We start from the raw sequence: 20,197 nt of genomic DNA, 5'->3' as shown, positions 1-20,197 counted from the left end.
AAAGCCTTTTAATCTTACCCATGTGCACGTCGCTAGCTAAACGACATAAGGCAGTAGTGTCTGTTGTCGATACAAGTCTACAAGAGGGAAAGTTTTTCCTGTCGTTTAGGTGCAGGGACAGCTTTCCCTTATTGACCTTTGATGACTCAGCAAGCATGTGTGCCTGTGTTCCTCACGTGGCGCACGCTTATTGGACTACTGATGTGTAATACAACACATTCCAGTAAGAGCTATTTCACAGTACCTGCATTCGTTGGTATTTCTCTGAATATTGAAAAATAATTAATTTTTCATATCATCATAGCAGAAAATAAAACTAAACAAGTTTTTCCATTTTCTCTCCCAACGTCGAATTTTCTGGCTCACCGTTTACCCAATTCCGGCGCAAGCCACCATCATTTCTTCGCTATCCGTGGTTTTTTTTTTTTTTTTTTTTTTTTTTTTTTTTTTTTTTTTTTTTTTTTTTTTCATGCACTGAAAATTCTAAATAAAACTTACTATAGGTTTTTAGATTTTATTTTATCTACAAAACACGAAGGAAACATCTAAGAATGGCGATGACAGTTGAAGCGGGAGGGACGTTATCTGAAATATACCAGAGCTCGAAGAAGGTATTGCTAAGAGCTCGAGATGGGATCGAGAGGCTGGAGCGCCTTGAGAATTCAACATCCAGTGGAGGTTTGGACTCGCCTGAACTCTCCTTTACCGTCAAAAAGGATATATCTCAAATCCAGTCCCTTTGCGCCGAAATGGACCGTCTTTGGCGATCTATCGCCTCTAAACCACAGCGTGATCTCTGGAAGAGGTACTTTCTTATCCTTATACTCTCTCTTTTGATGCATGTATATTTAGTTAAGATCCAGAATCTGAAACCCTAAAATGAAGAAGCTTTGGATCCGAATATGTATATGTGCTGAATTTGTCGAACTGTTATAGGCAATTTTAACTGGCTTGGGCAATGTAGAGGAAAATGGATTAATTTAAGAATCAATCTTAACTGTACAGGTTATGCACATTCATCTTATTAGTTTCTCTTGATTGTACTGCAAAATAATTCTAGGGAAAACAACAGAAGAGAAAACACAAAAATAGAAGAATGATGAAAGATACACAATCCAACAATTATATGTATACTTTATGTCATCACCTTCGTGACGGAAATCTTAGTTAGCTGAGCCAAGTATTGACATGTTAAGGTTTTCCTTGTCTTCAACTGGAATTGACTAATGACTTCAATTAAGAATAAATTATTTATACTATGATTCATTCACTTGTTGCATTTGTTTTTGGTAAATAAAAATGAATTACCGGGTGCAACAGTTTGTTGCATTTGCATTTGTATTGTACTTCTAAAATATGTGAGCAACTGCCAGCATAGTCGATCAACATTATTTCTTGATACCTTAGCTTATTAATTAAGCTCCTTCCGTGATATTGATTCATTACAATCCTTTAGCAGTTTTATCATAATATGCACGTTTGTGTGATTATACATGAAACAAGATTTGAATTGTTTCCACAACGACCTGTCATTTTAAGCACTTCTCTTTGAATTTTGTTTTTGTTGAACCTCTCAATATACCCCTTTTCATTTTCAACTTTTTCAAACATTGATAGAATTTTGACTTTGGGTTTGATGTGGTAGAATTGGCTATAGTCCCTGGATAAAAGAGAGTTGCAGTAAGTTGATGGCTATTGCAAGACTAGTTAAGTCCAATTAGCTTGGACTTGTAATATGGCTTATACTTGCATTTGGAGTTATTAATTGTAAAATATGCAAATCATTTAAGTGCTTTAAAAAACTCATGGGTTCCATCTTCAATTGCTCTTTATATAAAAATGGAGTCATGTATCCGATTAAATTTAATCAAGTGGATTCTTTGTATTTCTGCTTTGTGCAGATGGTATAATGTGCATAATTTGATGATAGAGACTGTCAGTTTATCACCCACCCAATGAGTTGCTTTTTATGTGTTATTTTTGCCCACATGATACCAAATGAGCTTCTTTTGTTATTTATTGTTGTTGTTCTGATTCCTGTTTAATGACTGTGATGTCAATGGGATGGATTGTTTTGTTGCACAGAAAGGTCGAACAAGTAGCAGAGGAGGCTGAAGCATTGAAGCAAAGTCTTGATAGGTACTTGTTAAGGAATCAAAGAAAGATGAGGGAAGCTCAGGAGAGGGCAGAATTGCTCGGAAGAGCAGTAAGTTTTGTTTATTGTTCAATGTGTTAGATTAACTATGGCAGTCTCTTCAATAAAAATATGCTTTATTCACTGTGTAATGAATTTTTATTTTGTAATCCAGAATGGCGAATCAGCTCATGTTTTAAGGATATTTGATGAGGAAGCACAAGCAATGCAGTCAGTTCATAATTCAAAGCGGATGTTGGAGGAATCTTTATCAACAGGATCGGCCATCCTTTCCAAATATTCGGAGCAAAGGGAACGGTTGAAGGTCTGTGCTCAAGTACTTGCATACTCACTTGCACACACACACACACACACACAGCCAGTTAAATAAATATCTTTGGGGGCTATCGTGATAATTAAAATATCACACCAAAACAACATACCAGTTTTATAAGCGTTAAAGATAATGAAAATGAAAATATAATGGTTTCAAAGAATGCCATTTGCTTGTGTCTCTATGGGAGGTAGAATTATTCCTGGGATCTTTCTATGGCAATCTGGAATTTAATTTGGTGGTTTAAACTGAAACTTGTCTTTTTTTGGATATTAAATAATTGGAATGGTCTAGGCAGATAGTTTGATGATATGGACTTGGGAACATCTTAAAATTTAAGATTTGCAGTGAGAGGGGTTTGGTGGTTTGCGGGAAGAGTGATTAGTTATGGACACTCAAAGCCTAAAATAACCAAGATACAGCTCGATCTTTATATTTAAGGGAAAACATGATGGATATCATGCATCAAATTCATTGTTCTTCTGATTATGAGATGAACTGTTCTAATTAACTTGTATCTTGATACAGAATGCACAACGCAAAGCTCTTGACGTTCTCAACACAGTGGGGCTCTCCAATTCCGTATTGAGGCTTATTGAGAGACGGAACCGTGTAGATAAATGGATCAAATATATGGGAATGCTAATAACACTCGTCGTCCTATATTTTCTAGTTACTTGGGGCCGTTAAAGCTTAATGTTCTTTTCTTTTTTTTTTTTTTTTTTTTTTTTTTTTTTTGCATATAGCACTGTTTCATTGGAAAAGAGATGAATTTGTACAAGGGCTTCTGGAAAATATGAGATGGTCGAAATAAATTCACAAAGAAAAGCTTATTTCTCCTTTCCAAATTCCACTTAAAGGGTTCTGCAATGAATTTTGGTGTTTTGAGTGAAAACATGTGATCAGAATGCTTGATGATGAAACAGTAAAATCCTATTTATTGCTGTTGCTGCAAAGCAAACAAAAAATAGAGTTTACAAAGGTGGCGACATTGAACGGATTGGCAGCTTGCGGCGAGTTGTAAGACAAACTGATAGTTGACAGATGGCTGACTTTAAAGCTTTAAAATTCAGGACTTGTTAAGGTGTGTATTTTATTGCAACAATTCAATACTAATGTTCTCTCTTTCCTATTCTTTTTCCGTGGGCTGTAGTGGTGAAGTCTAGGAAATGATACAATCTGCATGAACCTCTGTGTTCAAGTGATTATATATATATATGTATTGACAATTCCCATTATCCAATTTTACCATGATTACCATTTGACAAAACTACCAACGATATTATTTGTTAAGTTAATTAAGCAATATGGCCGGTAGCCCCTTGTAATGTAGAATTAAAGATGCGTAATGGTGAAGTTTAGGCCTTGTTCTTCATCTATTCCTTTCCTCTGCTTTAAGCACATGTTAATGAAATTTTGTGTTTCTTATTTCCAAGCTGGCAGTCTGTCTGTCGTTTCGGCCTTATTTTGTGGAATATAGTATTGATAACTACGGATCTCTTCCCCTCCCTTCGGTCTTTTCCCTCTGTCTTTCAGGCTTTCAGCACATGTTTTTGATAATTACTTTTGCTTTTCTTGTTTCTTTTTTTCTTTAATTTCACATCTTCCCACTAGGATCTGTGGTCTGACCAGAACCAGACATCGTTAACCGTTTTTTCTTCATTATAGAAATGAATCTCCAATTATGGATAATTTTAATAATTAATCAGTTGAATCTTACAATTTTAACAAATAGTATGAATTTTATATTACTACTTTTTTTATTTTCTGATTTTTAATATTTAAAATTTTAATTATTTTGTTGTTTTGTTAAAGAACAAAGTGTCATATCATGTTTGCTTGCATGGTGGTGGTGGACTTGAAGTTGAGGAGCTTGAGCCTTGAGGATCTGCATGTGCGTGGCACGTGATACGTTGTTTCTATGAAATGGTTTCTGAAATGTCAAATTTGCCCCTGCCAATCATCCGATTCTTTTTGATAGCTTACTTAAATAGTCTCATTTCATTAACCTTTTTTTTTTTTTTTTTTTTTTTTGCATAAATATTGTTTGGGGATCCTAAGGCTTAAAAGCTTGGTATCCTAAGTGGATTAAAATGATTAGGTCAGTTGGATTAAGAGTTGGTTTAGATTGATGGAATAAAATTAATTAGATTCTTTTATTTGATTGAGAAAAAATATACAACAATCAATTGAATTAATAAATTTTATTACAGTCTTAATTTCATCATTTTAGAGGTAGAATTTTGTGAATCCTGTCATTTTGTATAAATGGTAGGATCGAAATCATTTAATTTTATTGTTCAAATTCAGCATTTTGTTTCCAACCAGAACGATAGAATGTGAGATTTGTGGATTTCATAATCTATGGATTTTCTGTTTCATAAATTTTTTTTTTAAATCCATGTGTTGCTACATTCTATCAATCCAAATAATCACTAAGTTTTTTAATTAAGTAGAATTCAATTTTGAAATACTCCACCAATTTAAATGGATTGAGATTTTTTATTTAAAAATTTAGTAATTTCATTTATGTACCAGATTAACTCTTAACCATAATGCATTTTTAAGATTAAGGGAGATAATTTTTTTTGTAGGTAACTAAATTAAGGAGACAAAAAAAATTAAAAACATTGATAGAAATTTCTCACTTCAAATCTAGATATATTTCTCATTTCATGGCTGATATTGTGATTTTAAAAGAATTGCTTCAAAAATTAGCTGTTGAGATTGAAAGATTTGAATTTATATAAATCTTCGGTTAAATTCTACACTTTCAACATAAAAATCCAAGCCAATTGACAATATAATAAATGACAATATTGCAAATCCATTTCTATGCATTAAATTTTAAATAACAATCCTTCAATTCCATCTTTGAAAAATAATACTTCAATGGAAATTGAAAATAATTCTTTTTATTTTCTTTAAACAAAGAAATTTGTTTAAAATATTTTTGGTGGCATGTAGTTAAAGTCCACAAGAAACAGAATCCAATGTGTTTGTGAATAGGGAATATCCCCAATTTCTATAGACTTGTACTTTTAAGGGAATCCAAACCATTGAATAGGTCCTACCTCCATTCTAATTTCTAAAGTGCTAACCATTCTGCAGAGACAGCTTGAAAAGAGACAGGTGTCCAGACAGTTCTAAGCCAAATTAAACCCCCCTGCTTCAACTGGATCATCATCCGTTGAACCAAAAAGTCAAAACATTACTTAATAAGGCAATTATGTGCTTAATTCCTTAATTTATATGATTCTAAAATGGATTTCTACTTTATTTTTTATCATAATTTATCGTATTATTTCAGTTTATTTAATAAAAATTTTAAATAATTTTGAAAAGTGATAAATTAAAATAAAAAAAAAATTCAACAACCAAACTGTAGATAGTAGAATTTTTATTAACAAATCAACGAGATATTTATCGTTTTCCTGTTCCTAGATATTTAGCCACTAACACGGGCAAATGCAAATTTAAATTTTTTTTTTTAAAAAAAAAAAGGTAAATGGGTATTATAGTAAATAGACATTGTTATGGGTCGGCCAAATGAAACGAACAAAACAAGGGGTGGTAAAATAAACCACCAGTTTCAAGACTCAACCTTGGGGCGGGAATTGCTTTCTTGCTTGCAAAATCATTAATTAAAAATAAATATGTATATACAATAATTATTTTTTTTCTTTTATGTTTCCTTTTTTAAGTTGTTTTCTGAGCATAGTTTCCAAGCCAAAGCCATTCCTTTTCCAATTGGCCCCTGGTTTTGCCATTTCTTATATATATTGTACAATACCATGTTCTTTTCCCTACAGTTTCCTCGATTACCTTTTCTCAATTTCTCTACTTTTGCACCTTTATCTGTTACCCATTTCTCTTTCGTCTTGATTTAGAAATACCCATCACCAATTCTCAATCTTTTCTATTTTTTATACAACCAAAACATATATTATACCATTTCTTAGTTCCTCTTCTTATTTTCAATTGTTTTTGGTGGTTCTTTACTGGGTTCGGGTTTATTACTTGTATCTCCTCAAATCTAAGTCTATCTTGCCATTTTCAAATCAAAGCTACAATTTTTCTTTATTTTCTGTTGGGTGTAAAGAATTTTTACAATTTGGTTTTTGAAGTGTAGAGTGATTTGAATCTTACCCAGTTTTAAAAGGGCTTCGTTTTCTTTGATTCATCAGTAAATATACGAACTTTGATACGTCTTTGGTGGTTTAGAGATAGATTTAACATATAGAATATATTAGTGTTATTCCAATGACAATTGAAGCTGTAGTTGATCCAAGAAGAGACCCAGCTGGTCATGTACATAAGGTTGGATACGCCAATAGAGTTATCAAAAGGAGAAAATGTAAAAGGAAAATTAATAAGCGACCTGAAGTAAAAGTTCCCATGGCATTACAGGAGCTGTATATGTCGTGTAAACAGGTGTTTAAAGGCCCTGGCACTGTTCCTTTTCCTCACGATGTGGAGAGATTATGCCATATACTTGGTAAGGTTTTTGGAATTTTATATTCATCTGTTATAGGTTCATTTATGTTTTGGATAAGATTTCACTTTTGGTTGATTTATTACTATTAATATGATGTTAATTACACCCGTAAGAGCAGCTGGCCTTTTTGATGCACATTTGGTTGATTGATTGATTGATTTTTATTTTGCTGTCAGTTACTATAAATATTCTCTTTCTTTTTTTTTTTCATAGTATTAATTGATATGATCCTAATCCCATGCTCTTTCATCATTGAATAATTTCCTTTTCATAGAGTGAATAAGATCTTGTGAATAGTTTCCCTTTTCAGTAAAATAGAATGCTCAGAAAAATGTTCTAGGATTTCGTTTTTGATGGAAACGAATCGAATTTAATTTCTGTATTTAGGACATACACTATATATGACTGAGTAGATTATATAGAACGTGGACAAAATTTATTTTTGTAAATTGTTTTTCTATTTTTAGGTGTGTATTTGAAGTTTCCTTTAAAAAAGTGTGGATTTGAAATAACTATTTCAGACACAGAAAATTCGCTCATAAAACATTTGATTTAAGTATATGATATTCCCCTTCATTTACGTCTATGGATCTTAAAATATACAAATTTTTAAACAGAAGTTCAATTAAAATCTTTGATTTTAAATTTCCCTATCCAAATGCATGGTCACCTGTACAATGCTCCTTTGGTTTGGTTTGGTTTAGCTATTCATAGTTGCTGATTGCAGTTAATTGGTGAACGTTGTTTTTGGGTAAAATTTTAGCAGCTTTTTCTGTTGAAATATAAAATATAATTGTCTTTATATATTATAATGTATAGTATAAATATTTATTTTTAATTTTAAAAAATAATTTTATTAGTAATTATTTTTATAATATTAATGAAATTCAAATATAATATAAATACAAATCAACTAGTAGCTGATAAAAAAAAAAAAAAATTCAAAAGCTTACCCAACACCTATAACCTGACGGGTATTTGCAGTATGAATCAACGCCTACTAAGTTTTGGCCACAGACTCCGTTTATTTTTTCTTGTTTTGACAGTTGCATTTCTTTAGCAATAGGTTAATTCTTTATAGCTATAAGTATTTGGGCGGTTGTGTAACAAAATGATTAATATGCTTTTTTTTTTTTTTTTTGTTTTTTTGGATCTATTTTAGAAATGTGAACTCTTAAATGTCTCTCTCTTTCTCCAATTTCTTTTTGGAGAAATTTTCATTTCCATTGCACGTAACAATTTTCAAAAGTCTCTGTTTGTAAACTTTGTTTACCAATTATTGTTCTTAAGTCAATAATGGCATTGTGTAAAAGTAAATTGTAGTTGTGTATTAGGTCTTTTGGCAGCCTTTTCCCTTCCTGGAAAATCTTCTGGGAATCTCTATTATATTGGAACAGAATTCTTGTTTTCTTATGTGGTGGTTTTTCTATTTGTGGAATTTAAGCATAATTGTTTGAATTTGAAGGTTGAGTTTTTGGTTTTGTACAAATAAGTGATTCCTTCTTTGTCTAAAATGCAACTTGTGAAGTTTCTTTTCTTATTTTTTTTCTGTTTGAAAGAAATGTGAATTATTATTGTTGCTGTTACTGTTCTACTGAATGTTGCAACTAATAGATTCCTAAACGTGGCTTGTTAGAAACATTCTACAGCTCTCAAATTAAGCTCAAAATGGCAAATAATAGTATTATCAAACTTGGAATATAAACAAGTAGGTTAAAATCCTGGTTGTCTATGACATGCATGTATATATTTACGTCTTGAGATGATCTTGATTCTGCGATGCTAGTCGCGACTGATTCACCATTGACTTCGAGCATGTTCTCAGTGACAAGACTAGTGTAAAATATATAAAGAGAAAGAAAGATTGAATCGAATCTTTACTTTTTAGCATTTCAATAGATCTTAAACATCGAGCTTACTATTCCAAAGCTATAAAATAATTGCTTAGGAGTATTCTCATATGAAGCGTTATGCCCAAGTGGATATAATATTCTCTTGAATTGACTCAAGTATAGGATTTTCTGTAGATGATTAGTTAAAAGCATATTTCAATTGGATGCCCGTTTCTTAAAAAGGTTGTTTGTTGTGGTGCAGACAAGATGAGGCCAGAAGATGTGGGGCTGAGCAGCGAGTTGCAGTTTTTTAAGCCTAAACCTTCAGTCAAAGTGACTCCAAGGGTCACCACCACCACTATATACAAATGCGATAAATTTTCGGTAAGACAGTGTTAAAATATATAATGTAGGAAGGATTAAATACAATATATAAGACCGATATGGAATTGGGCTCTCCAATTTCAACGGCCATCTTTTGATGTGCGGTTCTTGCAAGTTAATATCAACCTTTTCTAATCTATATGCACATGGTTCTTGTTTATTTATATTATTCTGCAACTATTTATATTTCATATTTTAAAGCATATCAGTGATCAGCTTTTCCATTATTGATCTCTAAACAAAATGGATTCTTTGAACTCCAAAGTTGTTGATCTGTTCTCTAAATTACTTTGTGCAGATATGCATTTTCTTTCTTCCTGCAAGTGCTGTTATCCCTCTCCATAACCATCCAGAGATGACAGTTTTTAACAAGCTTCTCTTAGGAAAAATGCACATCAAATCATACGATTGGATTAGTCCTCCCGTTGCAGAGGAACCAGTACAGCCTTCTAACAGTGAGTGTCTCTTGTTTCCTCTTCCTTATGAAAACTGGATGCATTAAACTTGTCTCTGATCCAAAATTGTTGCTTTTTTCAGTTAGATTGGCGAAAATGGTAGCCAACAGTGTCTTTGAAGCTCCTTGCAATACTTCTGTCTTATATCCAACAACCGGTGGCAATATACATCAATTCACTGCTATTACACCTTGTGCATTTCTTGATGTGTTTGGACCTCCCTATTCTAAGGAAGATGGTCGAGACTGTTCGTATTACAAAGATTATCCTTACGATGCCTTTCCAGGTAACATTTTGATTTCCCTCTTTTATTTTGTTACAGACTTGTGATTACATTGGTAAATGAACTAATGCAGCTGCAAGATGTTTGTGTCAGCAGTTTTATAGCAGAAAGGAAAATATAACAAATGATTCTTTTTTTTTTTTTTTTTCTTTTTACCTGCAGATGGAGAAGAAAGAGAGGTGAAAAAAGAGGATGGAGACATTTATGGATGGCTACAGGAGATTGATATGCCGGAAAATTCAAGAATGGATGGAATTGAGTACTTAGGTCCCCAGGTTGTAGAGATAAATTGCTAGCTGTTTGTTAGTCACTTTCTTTTATTTTTTGGGACATAGGTATTTTACCCTTTCAGGGTTTTGAAAGTGTGTTCATAATACAACCTTTTTCTTCCCTCCATTTTGTCTCTCTCAAGTCATACGTGGCTTGTCAAATTATTGCAGAGTTAAAGGGTACGAGTTCCTTGTTCAGCACCTGGTTTATGAATATTCTTGTGTGCACCAACCAACTCAATAGATGGTTAATTAGCCAAGTCAATTTGACGTGAAAAAATAATGAAATGACCTCATTCCTTATCATTATCACCAACCATTGAATTATTGATCTTGAACAGTTAATCCACTTCATACTTGGTTTTATAATTTTTATACTGAAGTTCTTGATTTTAAAATTTTTTAAAGGGTTATCTAAAAACATTATTAAGGATGAAAAACTAATAATTCCATAGTCAAAGTATAAAATTACTAATTTAAAACAGTAAAGACCATAAAAGGAGGATGAATCTGTGGGAATAATCTGCAGTGACGCACTGCTTAGCAGCCAGCAGTATAAAGCCCAACAAAGGACTTTCTACTTGAAAATGCAAAGCCTCGGTCTACTATGGACTCACAAATTAACAAACACTTAAGATGTGGCCCATAAAATGTTAACTACCTAACCTAATCCTTCAACTTCAATCGGCACTTCCTTCCACGAAAAGGAGCACAGAGTAAACAAAGCGTTGGTCGAGACGGTAAGCTGTCTTAATCCTGTAAAATTGATAATATAAATTTTATTTTTATGAAGCACATTTTGTTTGTAAGGCAAAAAAACTTTATGCTTTACAATTCAAAAGAAATTACACTCTTTAATTATAGAAAAAAAAGGTAAATACGAAATAATAAAAAAAAAATACATATTAACAAATTTTGATGTTTGATATTTTTAAACTTATCCATCATAATAGAAAATGTCTGAATATTACATCATATTGTAATTGTAACATTTTTTTTTTTTTAAAATAACCATATGGAGATATCTGTATTCTTTTCTATGAACATTTATTAGGGAGAGTGGGTTGACATATATGTTCTTGCGCGATAGACTGTACCTATCAAAAGTTGTTGGGAGGTATTCAATCCTTCCCTTTAGTTGCATCACCTTAATGAATTCTTCTGTAAAAGACAAATTTCTGACTTGTAAATGCATCTTCAAGCAATGAAAATCAGATTAATTGGGACCATATGCAAGAACATTAATTTGCTCAAACAACATCTTAGTCCTTGTTTGGTTAGAGTTAAGTGGATTAGAGAAATGTACCTTTTTACAAGTTTATGAAGTCCTTAATTTGGTTTCCATTACTAATTCAACTTCTCAGTAAGTAAGTAGTAAATAAGTAACTTCATAAGGGTTAGAAAGCTGCACTTGTATAATTAAGTGTAATGAATTAACCGATTTGTCATATTATTTAAATACATTTTAAATTTGTAATATGGGTATATTTGTTTTTTTAATTTGAAAATAATTACGTCATGTCAATAAGATTAGTTGTTTTAGTAATTATCAATTGTTTTACTTGTGTTTCATCAAAAGGGTGACTTTTTATAATCTGTTCTCTCAAACTCCAAACATTAGTATGAATGTTACTTTATTAAAATACTATAAATCATAGAAATAATGTTTTAATCTAGCCAAAACTCTAAAAATTACGTAAACTGTTGCTGAATATGACTTTATTTTGATTTGATTTACATATCAAACACATATAAATCATATTTCCTATGCACTAACTTAGTTGAAAGTGTACTTTCCGGAAAGTGTATTTTTTTGGAAAGTAAGTTAGGCTATAAAATATATGCTCAAACTCGAATTTAACTCATTTAAAAATAGCCAAACTTATGTTCAGTTCGATAACAAGTCAAATTAAAGTTCAATTTAAAATTTATCAACATGATTTTAATGTAGGTATAATTTATTAAGTTAGCTTGCGAACCGACCTATGAGTTTAGCTTGATAAATCTAGCTTGCAAGTCAATGAGTCGAAATTATTAATTAAACAAGTTTAGTAGCTCGATTTAATCAAAATTCGTTCGAGCTCATTCGATAAACTTATTGAGTCAAGCCTAAACCAGTTCACAAATGATTCAATTCATTTTCTATTTTAAAAGTAAGTTATTTTCGACCAAACGAGGCCTTAATATGTTAATATGTTATCATTATCTCTAAATGTGAAAAATCTATAAAGACAGTTTGAATCGTCAAGGAACACAATTCCAGCTATGAAAGTGAAAGGAGAAAGAAACAAAAGGAGAGAGTTTGTGGGCTAAGGCTAACCATAAACACCAACTTTTCGCAAATTGATGCTTCGATAGTGAAATGATCAGTGGGCCTTTTATTCCTAGAATTCCCGATTGCTACTTGCTTTACCCTTTGCACCGACATTCAAATTTATTGTATTTTATCTCAATCTTTACTGCAAGTTTCCATTCTTTGTTTGCAAAAGCATACCTCCTAGTTCGGCTCGAGGCATTCAGATCCTATTAAGTATACCGTTTAATTTACATGTTCAGTTTGTATTTTTAACTGATTCACTACTCGTAGATCAATAGCATTGCATTTTAAAACAAGGGATAATCATAATTGGATAAATAACTATTTAGAACATAAATTTAATCATAACCATAATTTTTTGTTTTTTATTTAATACATATAATGATTAATTTTTAAAATTTAACTTTGATCAATTACTTAATTTTTTATTAAAAGTAGTATCATTTTTATTTTTTAGAGAGAGTAAATAGTAATTTATTAATAAATTAAGGGACAAAAAATAAAAAAATATGCTATTTAATCTCTAAAATGAAATTTTTGTAAAAAAAATAAATAGTTTAATGAAATTAAATTTTAATAAATGATCAACAGCAAATAAAAAAGATAAAATTATAAGCATGACTAACTTGTAGGAGAAAATGATTATTTACTCATCATAATAAGTTATAAAAATATTCCTAATAAATTGAAATTTTCTAATTTCTAATTAAAAATTGAATAATTATTGGGTGAATGTCTCAACTATCAATAATTTAGGAAGTTGGGATTATTAATGGAAAAGTTGTTCAGTGCTAAGCTGGATGCCATATGGAAAGGGCATTCCAGACATAATATATATATATTTTTTTTTAATTACGAATTTTAACATGCCACGTGCAATTTGCAATGGGCCAAAATTGTTATCTGTTCTCTGTTCATTATTTTATTTTGGGCTTCAGATTAATAAGCATTTGAAAATAATTAAATTATTAACGCGAGGATTAATAGCTATAATCAATTTAAATTTAACTTTAATTCAAATCACATCTCTAAAAATTGTTTTAATCCGAATTTATTATATTTTTTGACTAAAAATAATAATTAATTAATCCATTAATTTTTTAGTTTCGAACGGAATACCATTTTGCAAGATGAGATTTTTCGTATAAAATTAATTAATTTTTTATTTGATATTTATTTAATTAATTTTATGGGAATAATTATTACCACAAGCCTATGATGCAAGGACACGGAAAGAGAAAACGGAAAAACGCAAAAATGGACACAGAAAAATGGTAGTTTTAAAAAATGTAGGAAACGGAAACGTGTGAAAACGCATAAATATAAAAAATATAGAGATTTATTTATAAAATTTAAAAATGTAGGAATAAATATTAAAATAATTTAGGAAGAGTACATTTAAAATTTTTAAAGGACAATCAATTCATAACTTCTGTGCTCAATAAGAAAAATGAAAACAAAATATTCAAATGTAAAAATGGAAAAAGATAATGAAATTCTATTAAATTTAAAGTTTGAACATCGAAATTTAAAAAAAAAAAATTATTTGCCCTTTTCCAAATAAGATTTGCAAACCATCCAAATTTGATTTGGATTTGAAATTTGTTTTTTTTTAATGCAAGAAACGTTTCCAAGGAAGGAAAACAGGTGTCCGATTTTTAATATTTACGGAAATAAACCCGACACGTTTCAAAGCAGTTTTCAGGTATTTCCATTTTTGAAACACGAAAATGTCGAGCTTCTCACATGTTCGTGCATCACAGCTATATGCCAATAAACTGTAGTTTGATCGGTCTTTTTACTAATATGGTAAGCATGATCTCTCAAGTTAGCTACCACAACAATTTTTATTAATTTCGTGAGTTTTTTTATTTTTTTTATTTTGAACATAGATAAATGATGACAAAATGAAAGCAATATGTTTCTTATGGTTTTTTAACCATCCAGAATGGGCAACTCATTAGCTTATTAATTTAGATTTGAGCCGAATATATAATTAACGATTACAAATATTATTTAATTATATTTAAGTACCTTTTTTAGAAAATATAATAATTTTTATTTTTTTTTATTTTTATTAGTATGACTAATTTATTATTTATTGAAAAAGAAAAAGTAAGATCTTTATTAGAAATTAAAGAAGAAACCAACAATTTATGGTGGGAGCGAGCTGCAGGATGCAACAATGTTAATAATTGAACTTTGTTTTCTGAAACTCCAAAATAAATAATACTAAATAATTGTCTAAAGACGAAATCTTTAAATTTCCACAGAATAAATATAAAAAAAAAAAGAGCAATTCAACTGTAAGTCGCAGATAGAGAGAGAAAGAAAGGCGCCAAAAGCAACAGACTTAACATATGTAGCCAATTAGTGGGTCCATGATTGAACGTGACAGGTCCATAGAAAGCCAATGCTCACCAGACCCAGAAAGTGAAAGCTTACATACAGCACTTACTGTTTGTGCCTCAACACACCCCATTACCATATGCATATGCATATACACTCATTTTTACCCACAAAGTACCAAGATTTAAAAATCATACGTTGTCTCTGTTTCCAGAGAGAGTCTGAAAGGGAATAAAGGCTTCTCTTCTGCAACAAGAATCTTTTTCTTTTTCTTTTCCATGGCTTTCTCTTCTTTAGACCTCTAAAAGAAGAAGCCTATGAAATTAACAGACATAATTATATATACAATTATTTAACTATTAAGTGTTTGCTTTTGTTCTTGAGAGAAAAAGATAAAAGGAGTGAGTGGTCCATTTGTTTTTATTTCCAGGTCAATTATTTGTGATTTATTGACTATAACAAGTTTCTTTGAACCCGTGTCTCTAAATTGTCTTTGCCTATACAAGGAAACTGTTATGTGTCAGTAGTGCCTGGATGCTACTAGTTGATATGTTTCTTAATGTACGGTTGTCGAGGTTTCTTTGTTTTGCTGAAGCAGATGGAGGTAATGTGATGTAACATTTGGGGTTCTCTCTTCTTCTGCTTTTCTTTGTGGAGTTGAAATTAGTTCCTTTATTGCGTTTTGACTATAGTAAAAGTGTAAAATGCAAGTAAACATGCAAAATCTGAAGTGGGTTTTGAAGCATTTTTGAAGATTTTGTCTTCTTTTGCGGAGGGTTGCTTTGTGGCTGGAGAAGAAGCATCGGTGGGTATATCTTTATTTGGAAGTCATAATCATCCATTAGGAAGTTCTGATTGAATTTTGTTACAAGACTAGAACAAAAACTTGTGGGTTTGGATTTTCTGTCTTATATTCTTGTTGATTTTGAGAGGAAAAGAATAAGCAGTCTTTCAAGACCACTTGCCGGTTTCATTCGATTATGAGCTCAAAAGTGAAGCTGACTTTCCTACCCACTCGATAGAGGTAACCATTTTTATTTCTCATTGAACATGAAATATGATGTTTTCAATTGTAATAAGATGAGTAGTAGAAAGCATGATATAGATATGTTAAGTGTGATCAACTTGATAAAAGCCCTAATATTAGCTGATTCTAATAAGCAGCAATGTAAATTTGTACATCTCTATACAATTGTTTATGGTAATATTTACTTCTTGGATATCATTTTTGTCTGACATTCAGTTAATGAAGTTGGTCCTTCACAATTTGTGAATCCTTTGGCCTTATTTTGAATTCCATTTCTTCTATATTTGACATTGCATTAATAGTTGAATTTCTAAGTTTTAATGCACTTTTATTACGATGGCATAAAAATAGTTATGCATTGGCATAAATTATTTACTTGGCTGCTGCTTTTTATGGGAATTTTTCCTCTAATGCTTGTTTCCTAGTCCTATGCTTTGCAGTTGTACTGGTTCTGCTACTTATGTACATAAAATCAATGGCGAAGGCGTTCCAGTATCCTTCAGTCCTAGTTTTCATCATCTTCTTCTTCTTAATCAGTTGTTCGGAGCAACTACAAACCTCTCAGGGTGGGACCCTTCTAAGAATTCAGCGGCTTTTATACTACCCACATATTCTAAATGGTTGGAATAGCACCACTGATTTCTGCAATACAGATCCAAATTTATCTGTAACTGTGGTTTGCTATGAGGAAAGCATAACACAGCTGCACATCATTGGCAACAGAGGAACTCCTATGTTGCCTAGGAACTTTTCAATTGATTCATTTGTGACAACACTTGTCGGTCTTCCAGACTTGAAAGTCCTAACGTTGGCTTCTCTAGGTTTATGGGGTCCATTTCCTGGTAAAATTGCCCGTTTGTCATCACTAGAGATAATGAATGTGAGTTCAAATTTCTTCTATGATTCCATCCCTGAAGATCTTTCATCACTATCTAACCTCCAAACGCTCATACTTGATGACAATATGTTTTCTGGTGAGTTGCCACATTGGCTGGGTTCATTTCCAGTTCTGGCTGTTTTGAGTTTGAGGAAAAATATGTTCAATGGATCCTTGCCAAATTCATTTAGTAATTTGGAGAATCTTAGAGTTCTTGCACTCTCACAAAACTACTTGTATGGAGAAGTGCCTGATCTTAGCAGTTTGACAAACCTTCAGGTGCTTGACTTGGATGATAATGCTTTTGGACCACAGTTTCCTCAGCTTGGAAACAAGTTGGTTACTCTTGTACTGAGCAGGAACAAGTTCAGAGATGGTCTTCCGGCTGAGATAAGCTCTTATTATCAACTTCAACAGCTAGATCTTTCAAAAAATAAATTTGTAGGGCCATTTCCATCATCCTTGCTATCATTGCCTTCCATAACTTATTTGAACATTGCAGACAATAAGTTCACCGGAATGCTTTTTGAAAATCAATCTTGTAATTCTAACCTTGAATTTGTGGATTTGTCCTCAAATCTTATAACTGGAAACTTGCCCAACTGCCTTCATTCAGTTTCTAAGGAAAAGGTCTTCTATTCTGGGAACTGTCTAGCAACTAGGGATCAAAATCAACATCCACTTTCTTTTTGTCGCAATGAAGCATTAGCAGTAGGAATTTTGCCTCAGAGGAAGAAAAGGACACAAGGTTCTAAAATTATTGCATTGAGTGTGATTGGGGGAGTTATTGGAGGGATTGCTCTTGTTGGCTTGATTTTCTTGGTTGTTAGAAAGCTAAATGCCAGAAAGACAATCAAGAGACCTTCAACAAGACTAATTTCAGAGAATGCATCAGCTGGATACCCCTCAAAAATGCTCTCAGATGCAAGTCAGATATTCATCTCTCTCTGTGCTTTATGTTCATGTTCATGAATGTAGTCAAATGTGATTAATAAATGAAATAACTGATAATTCAAGTGATTGGAAAGAGCAAAAAATCTGATAGCATCTTTTTTGGCTAAATCTGAAGGGTATATATCTCAAACAATGAAGCTGGGTACACTTGGCATTCCAGCTTACCGTACCTTTTCATTGGAGGAGCTTGAGGAAGCTACAAACAACTTTGACACATCTGCTTTCATGGGCGAAGGTTCTCAAGGCCAGGTATGCCGATATGGGGTAATATAGGCCTCAAATTAGATAGTACTATGAACCATGAATTGGCTTTCTTAATCAAAAGTTTGTTTAACATTTGTTTCATGCTTTCAGATGTATAGGGGTCGACTTAAGAATGGTTGCTCTGTTGCTATTAGATGCATAAAAATGAAAAGAAGCTACAGCACCCAAAACTTTATGCACAACATAGAGCTGATTTCAAAACTTAGACATCGACATTTGGTCAGCGCTCTAGGACACTGCTTTGAATGCTACTTGGATGATTCAAGTGTCAGCAGAATATTTCTTGTGTTTGAATATGTACCAAATGGCACACTAAGGGGCTGGATCTCAAGTAATCTATGAAGCGTGTCAATAGAAAAATACCCTTTGCATATCTGTTTTTAAAATCTTAGCATCTTTCATCTTTCTGGCAGAGGGACGAGCCAGACAAAAACTTAATTGGGCTCAACGAATAGCTGCTGCAATAGGAGTAGCAAAGGGAATCCAATTTTTGCATACAGGGATAGTCCCGGGCGTATATTGTAATAATCTGAAGATAACTGATGTTTTGCTGGATCAGAACCTTGTTGCAAAAATTAGTAGCTATAATCTGCCCTTGTTAGCAGAAAACACAGGAAAGGTAATTTTTTCTCTTTCTGAATGCTATCTGTTCTTTTCTCTTGGACCAAGACTTGAATTTGGTATTTAGCTCGAGTGATCTTGCAGGTTGTCCATGGAGTTTCTTCTAGTGTATCCAAAGATCGTAGTGCTGGTGCAAGGTTAGCACTAACTTGTAACTTTCCGGAAATTCTTAGTCCAGAGTCTAAGTAAATGGTAGTTCAATGGTGCTTCTAAATGGACATCACTAAAGTTTATTTTTAAGGTGAAAATTTACATGTTCTAGCCATAAAATCTTCAAAACAGCTAATCAATACTCCAAAATTGTTTCCAACATGATTTTTTAGACAAATAATTTCAACCTTAATACCGAACCTACCCTAAAAGGCCTGCAAGACATTGAACATAAAGTTTCAATTACCAAGCAATTTAAACAACTTGAGTTGCTAATGTCCTGAGATCTTCTTCGAACACCATATTTTGACAGGACAAATCAAGAAGAGAAGATGGATGTATATGATTTTGGAGTAATATTACTTGAAAGCATCGTGGGGAGGCCACTGAACTCAGGGAATGAAGTGGATATTCTAAAAGAACAGGTAAAGAGCAGTACTGATTTCTTATTATATATATTGTTAAAATGAAATCCTCTTCCCTGCTTTAGTCAATTAAAATCCCATATTATTGCATAAAATCTGCAGTTACAAGTGAGCATCACTAGTGATGATGTTGCTCGAAGGAGCATGGTTGATCCAGATATTGGCAAGGGCTGTTCGGATCAATCATTGAAGACGATGGTAGAGGTTTGTATAAGGTGCCTACTTAAGAACCCAGAAGATAGACCCTCAATCGAGGATGTGCTGTGGAACTTGCAGTTTGCTGCACAAGTTCAGGACGGATGGCGGGGAGACTCCAGCGAAGGATCTCCAATCTCACCTTCGCATCCTGCAGGGCTACAGCTCACCCTTCAGTCGCAGTAATATGGAGGTTATTTTGTTTCTATCTCTCTCATTATGGAATCTATGTAATAGACAAATTTTCAACATTAACTTAAGAAAATCTCATTTTCTTGTCAGTGACAAAACAAGAAATCCTGCTAGAAAGTTCCATATCAGTGTTTCCCATCTTGCATTCAATTTACATAACAAAAACATTAATATATTTCTTATATTGCAGGGAAATGATAATAAAGGGGAAGAGGAAGCAAGACTAGTGAAAATGACAACTTTTATACAGCTTTTCGACTAGGCAGCCTATACATTCTTCTTAGATTGGGCAGAGGGAAGCATCAATAAAACGGTTTCCCTGCCCTCTTCTTCTCTCTTTACCTTAGTGACAACCAAGGTAGTAATTATCTTGACAGGCAAATCTTTTATGTATACCAATTTTCCAAGGAAAGAAAATGGCAAGTTGTCCTCCAAATACCTATGATAATTAGGTTGCACGTCATGTATCTGAAAGTTGTTTATATTTAAGCCAAAGTGTTCCAATAGCTCTCATAACTCAAATTAGCGCTACAAGGAATCCGATGGTGCTTTCTATTTTATTTTATCTTCAGTAGAGAATGAGAAAGAGAATCTTGTTATCACTGTAATTATTTCCTTCAGACCTTTAAGCAATTAG

General features: G+C 32.4%; 3 protein-coding genes across 6 annotated transcripts; all 3 read left to right on the top strand.

Moving 5' to 3' along the window:
- Positions 1-243: 243 nt before the first annotated feature.
- LOC105632590 (membrin-11) lies at positions 244-3,602 on the top strand. The gene is made up of 4 exons (XM_012215013.4): positions 244-805; positions 2,086-2,206; positions 2,310-2,459; positions 2,997-3,602. The coding sequence occupies exons 1-4, from the start codon at positions 552-554 to the stop codon at positions 3,156-3,158; spliced, it is 687 nt and encodes a 228-aa protein (XP_012070403.1). The 5' UTR covers positions 244-551; the 3' UTR covers positions 3,159-3,602.
- A 2,989-nt stretch (positions 3,603-6,591) lies between these two features.
- On the top strand, positions 6,592-10,387 carry LOC105632589 (plant cysteine oxidase 2). The gene is made up of 5 exons (XM_012215012.4): positions 6,592-6,966; positions 9,061-9,182; positions 9,481-9,637; positions 9,720-9,923; positions 10,083-10,387. The coding sequence occupies exons 1-5, from the start codon at positions 6,732-6,734 to the stop codon at positions 10,214-10,216; spliced, it is 852 nt and encodes a 283-aa protein (XP_012070402.1). The 5' UTR covers positions 6,592-6,731; the 3' UTR covers positions 10,217-10,387.
- A 4,627-nt stretch (positions 10,388-15,014) lies between these two features.
- LOC105632588 (Leucine-rich repeat protein kinase family protein) lies at positions 15,015-20,066 on the top strand. Of its 4 annotated transcripts, none has more exons than XM_037635506.2 (10): positions 15,015-15,660; positions 15,794-15,879; positions 16,323-17,687; positions 17,829-17,962; positions 18,068-18,308; positions 18,391-18,596; positions 18,683-18,735; positions 19,062-19,173; positions 19,276-19,561; positions 19,751-20,066. In XM_037635506.2, the coding sequence occupies exons 3-9, from the start codon at positions 16,343-16,345 to the stop codon at positions 19,552-19,554; spliced, it is 2,370 nt and encodes a 789-aa protein (XP_037491434.1). In that variant the 5' UTR covers positions 15,015-15,660; positions 15,794-15,879; positions 16,323-16,342; the 3' UTR covers positions 19,555-19,561; positions 19,751-20,066. The 4 variants fall into 4 exon arrangements, with proteins under 4 accessions (XP_037491434.1, XP_037491433.1, XP_012070401.1 ...); XM_037635505.2 differs by having other exon boundaries at positions 16,308-17,687; XM_012215011.4 differs by having other exon boundaries at positions 15,015-15,879.
- Positions 20,067-20,197: the final 131 nt, after the last annotated feature.

This window comes from Jatropha curcas, chromosome 2 (assembly GCF_041381405.1).
Source record: "Jatropha curcas cultivar XTBG-Jc1 chromosome 2, XTBG_Jcur_1.0, whole genome shotgun sequence".
Classification (NCBI taxonomy): domain Eukaryota; kingdom Viridiplantae; phylum Streptophyta; class Magnoliopsida; order Malpighiales; family Euphorbiaceae; genus Jatropha; species Jatropha curcas.
The sequence above is the reverse complement of the archived record's forward strand: the minus strand, read 5'-3'. Positions and strand labels throughout refer to the sequence as shown.

What these genes read in the sequence shown, in the direction of transcription:
- LOC105632590 (XM_012215013.4), top strand. Translation starts at nt 552, where the DNA reads ATGGCGATGACAGTTGAAGCGGGAGGGACGTTATCTGAAATATACCAG. An exon ending in CAGCGTGATCTCTGGAAGAG is followed by an intron (nt 806 to 2,085) that starts GTACTTTCTTAT and finishes TTTGTTGCACAG; the next exon opens with AAAGGTCGAACAAGTAGCAG. An exon ending in CAGAATTGCTCGGAAGAGCA is followed by an intron (nt 2,207 to 2,309) that starts GTAAGTTTTGTT and finishes TTTGTAATCCAG; the next exon opens with AATGGCGAATCAGCTCATGT.
- LOC105632589 (XM_012215012.4), top strand. Translation starts at nt 6,732, where the DNA reads ATGACAATTGAAGCTGTAGTTGATCCAAGAAGAGACCCAGCTGGTCAT. An exon ending in ACAAATGCGATAAATTTTCG is followed by an intron (nt 9,183 to 9,480) that starts GTAAGACAGTGT and finishes TACTTTGTGCAG; the next exon opens with ATATGCATTTTCTTTCTTCC. An exon ending in ACCAGTACAGCCTTCTAACA is followed by an intron (nt 9,638 to 9,719) that starts GTGAGTGTCTCT and finishes TGCTTTTTTCAG; the next exon opens with TTAGATTGGCGAAAATGGTA.
- LOC105632588 (XM_037635506.2), top strand. Translation starts at nt 16,343, where the DNA reads ATGTACATAAAATCAATGGCGAAGGCGTTCCAGTATCCTTCAGTCCTA. An exon ending in TAGCAGAAAACACAGGAAAG is followed by an intron (nt 18,597 to 18,682) that starts GTAATTTTTTCT and finishes GTGATCTTGCAG; the next exon opens with GTTGTCCATGGAGTTTCTTC. An exon ending in TGGATATTCTAAAAGAACAG is followed by an intron (nt 19,174 to 19,275) that starts GTAAAGAGCAGT and finishes TAAAATCTGCAG; the next exon opens with TTACAAGTGAGCATCACTAG.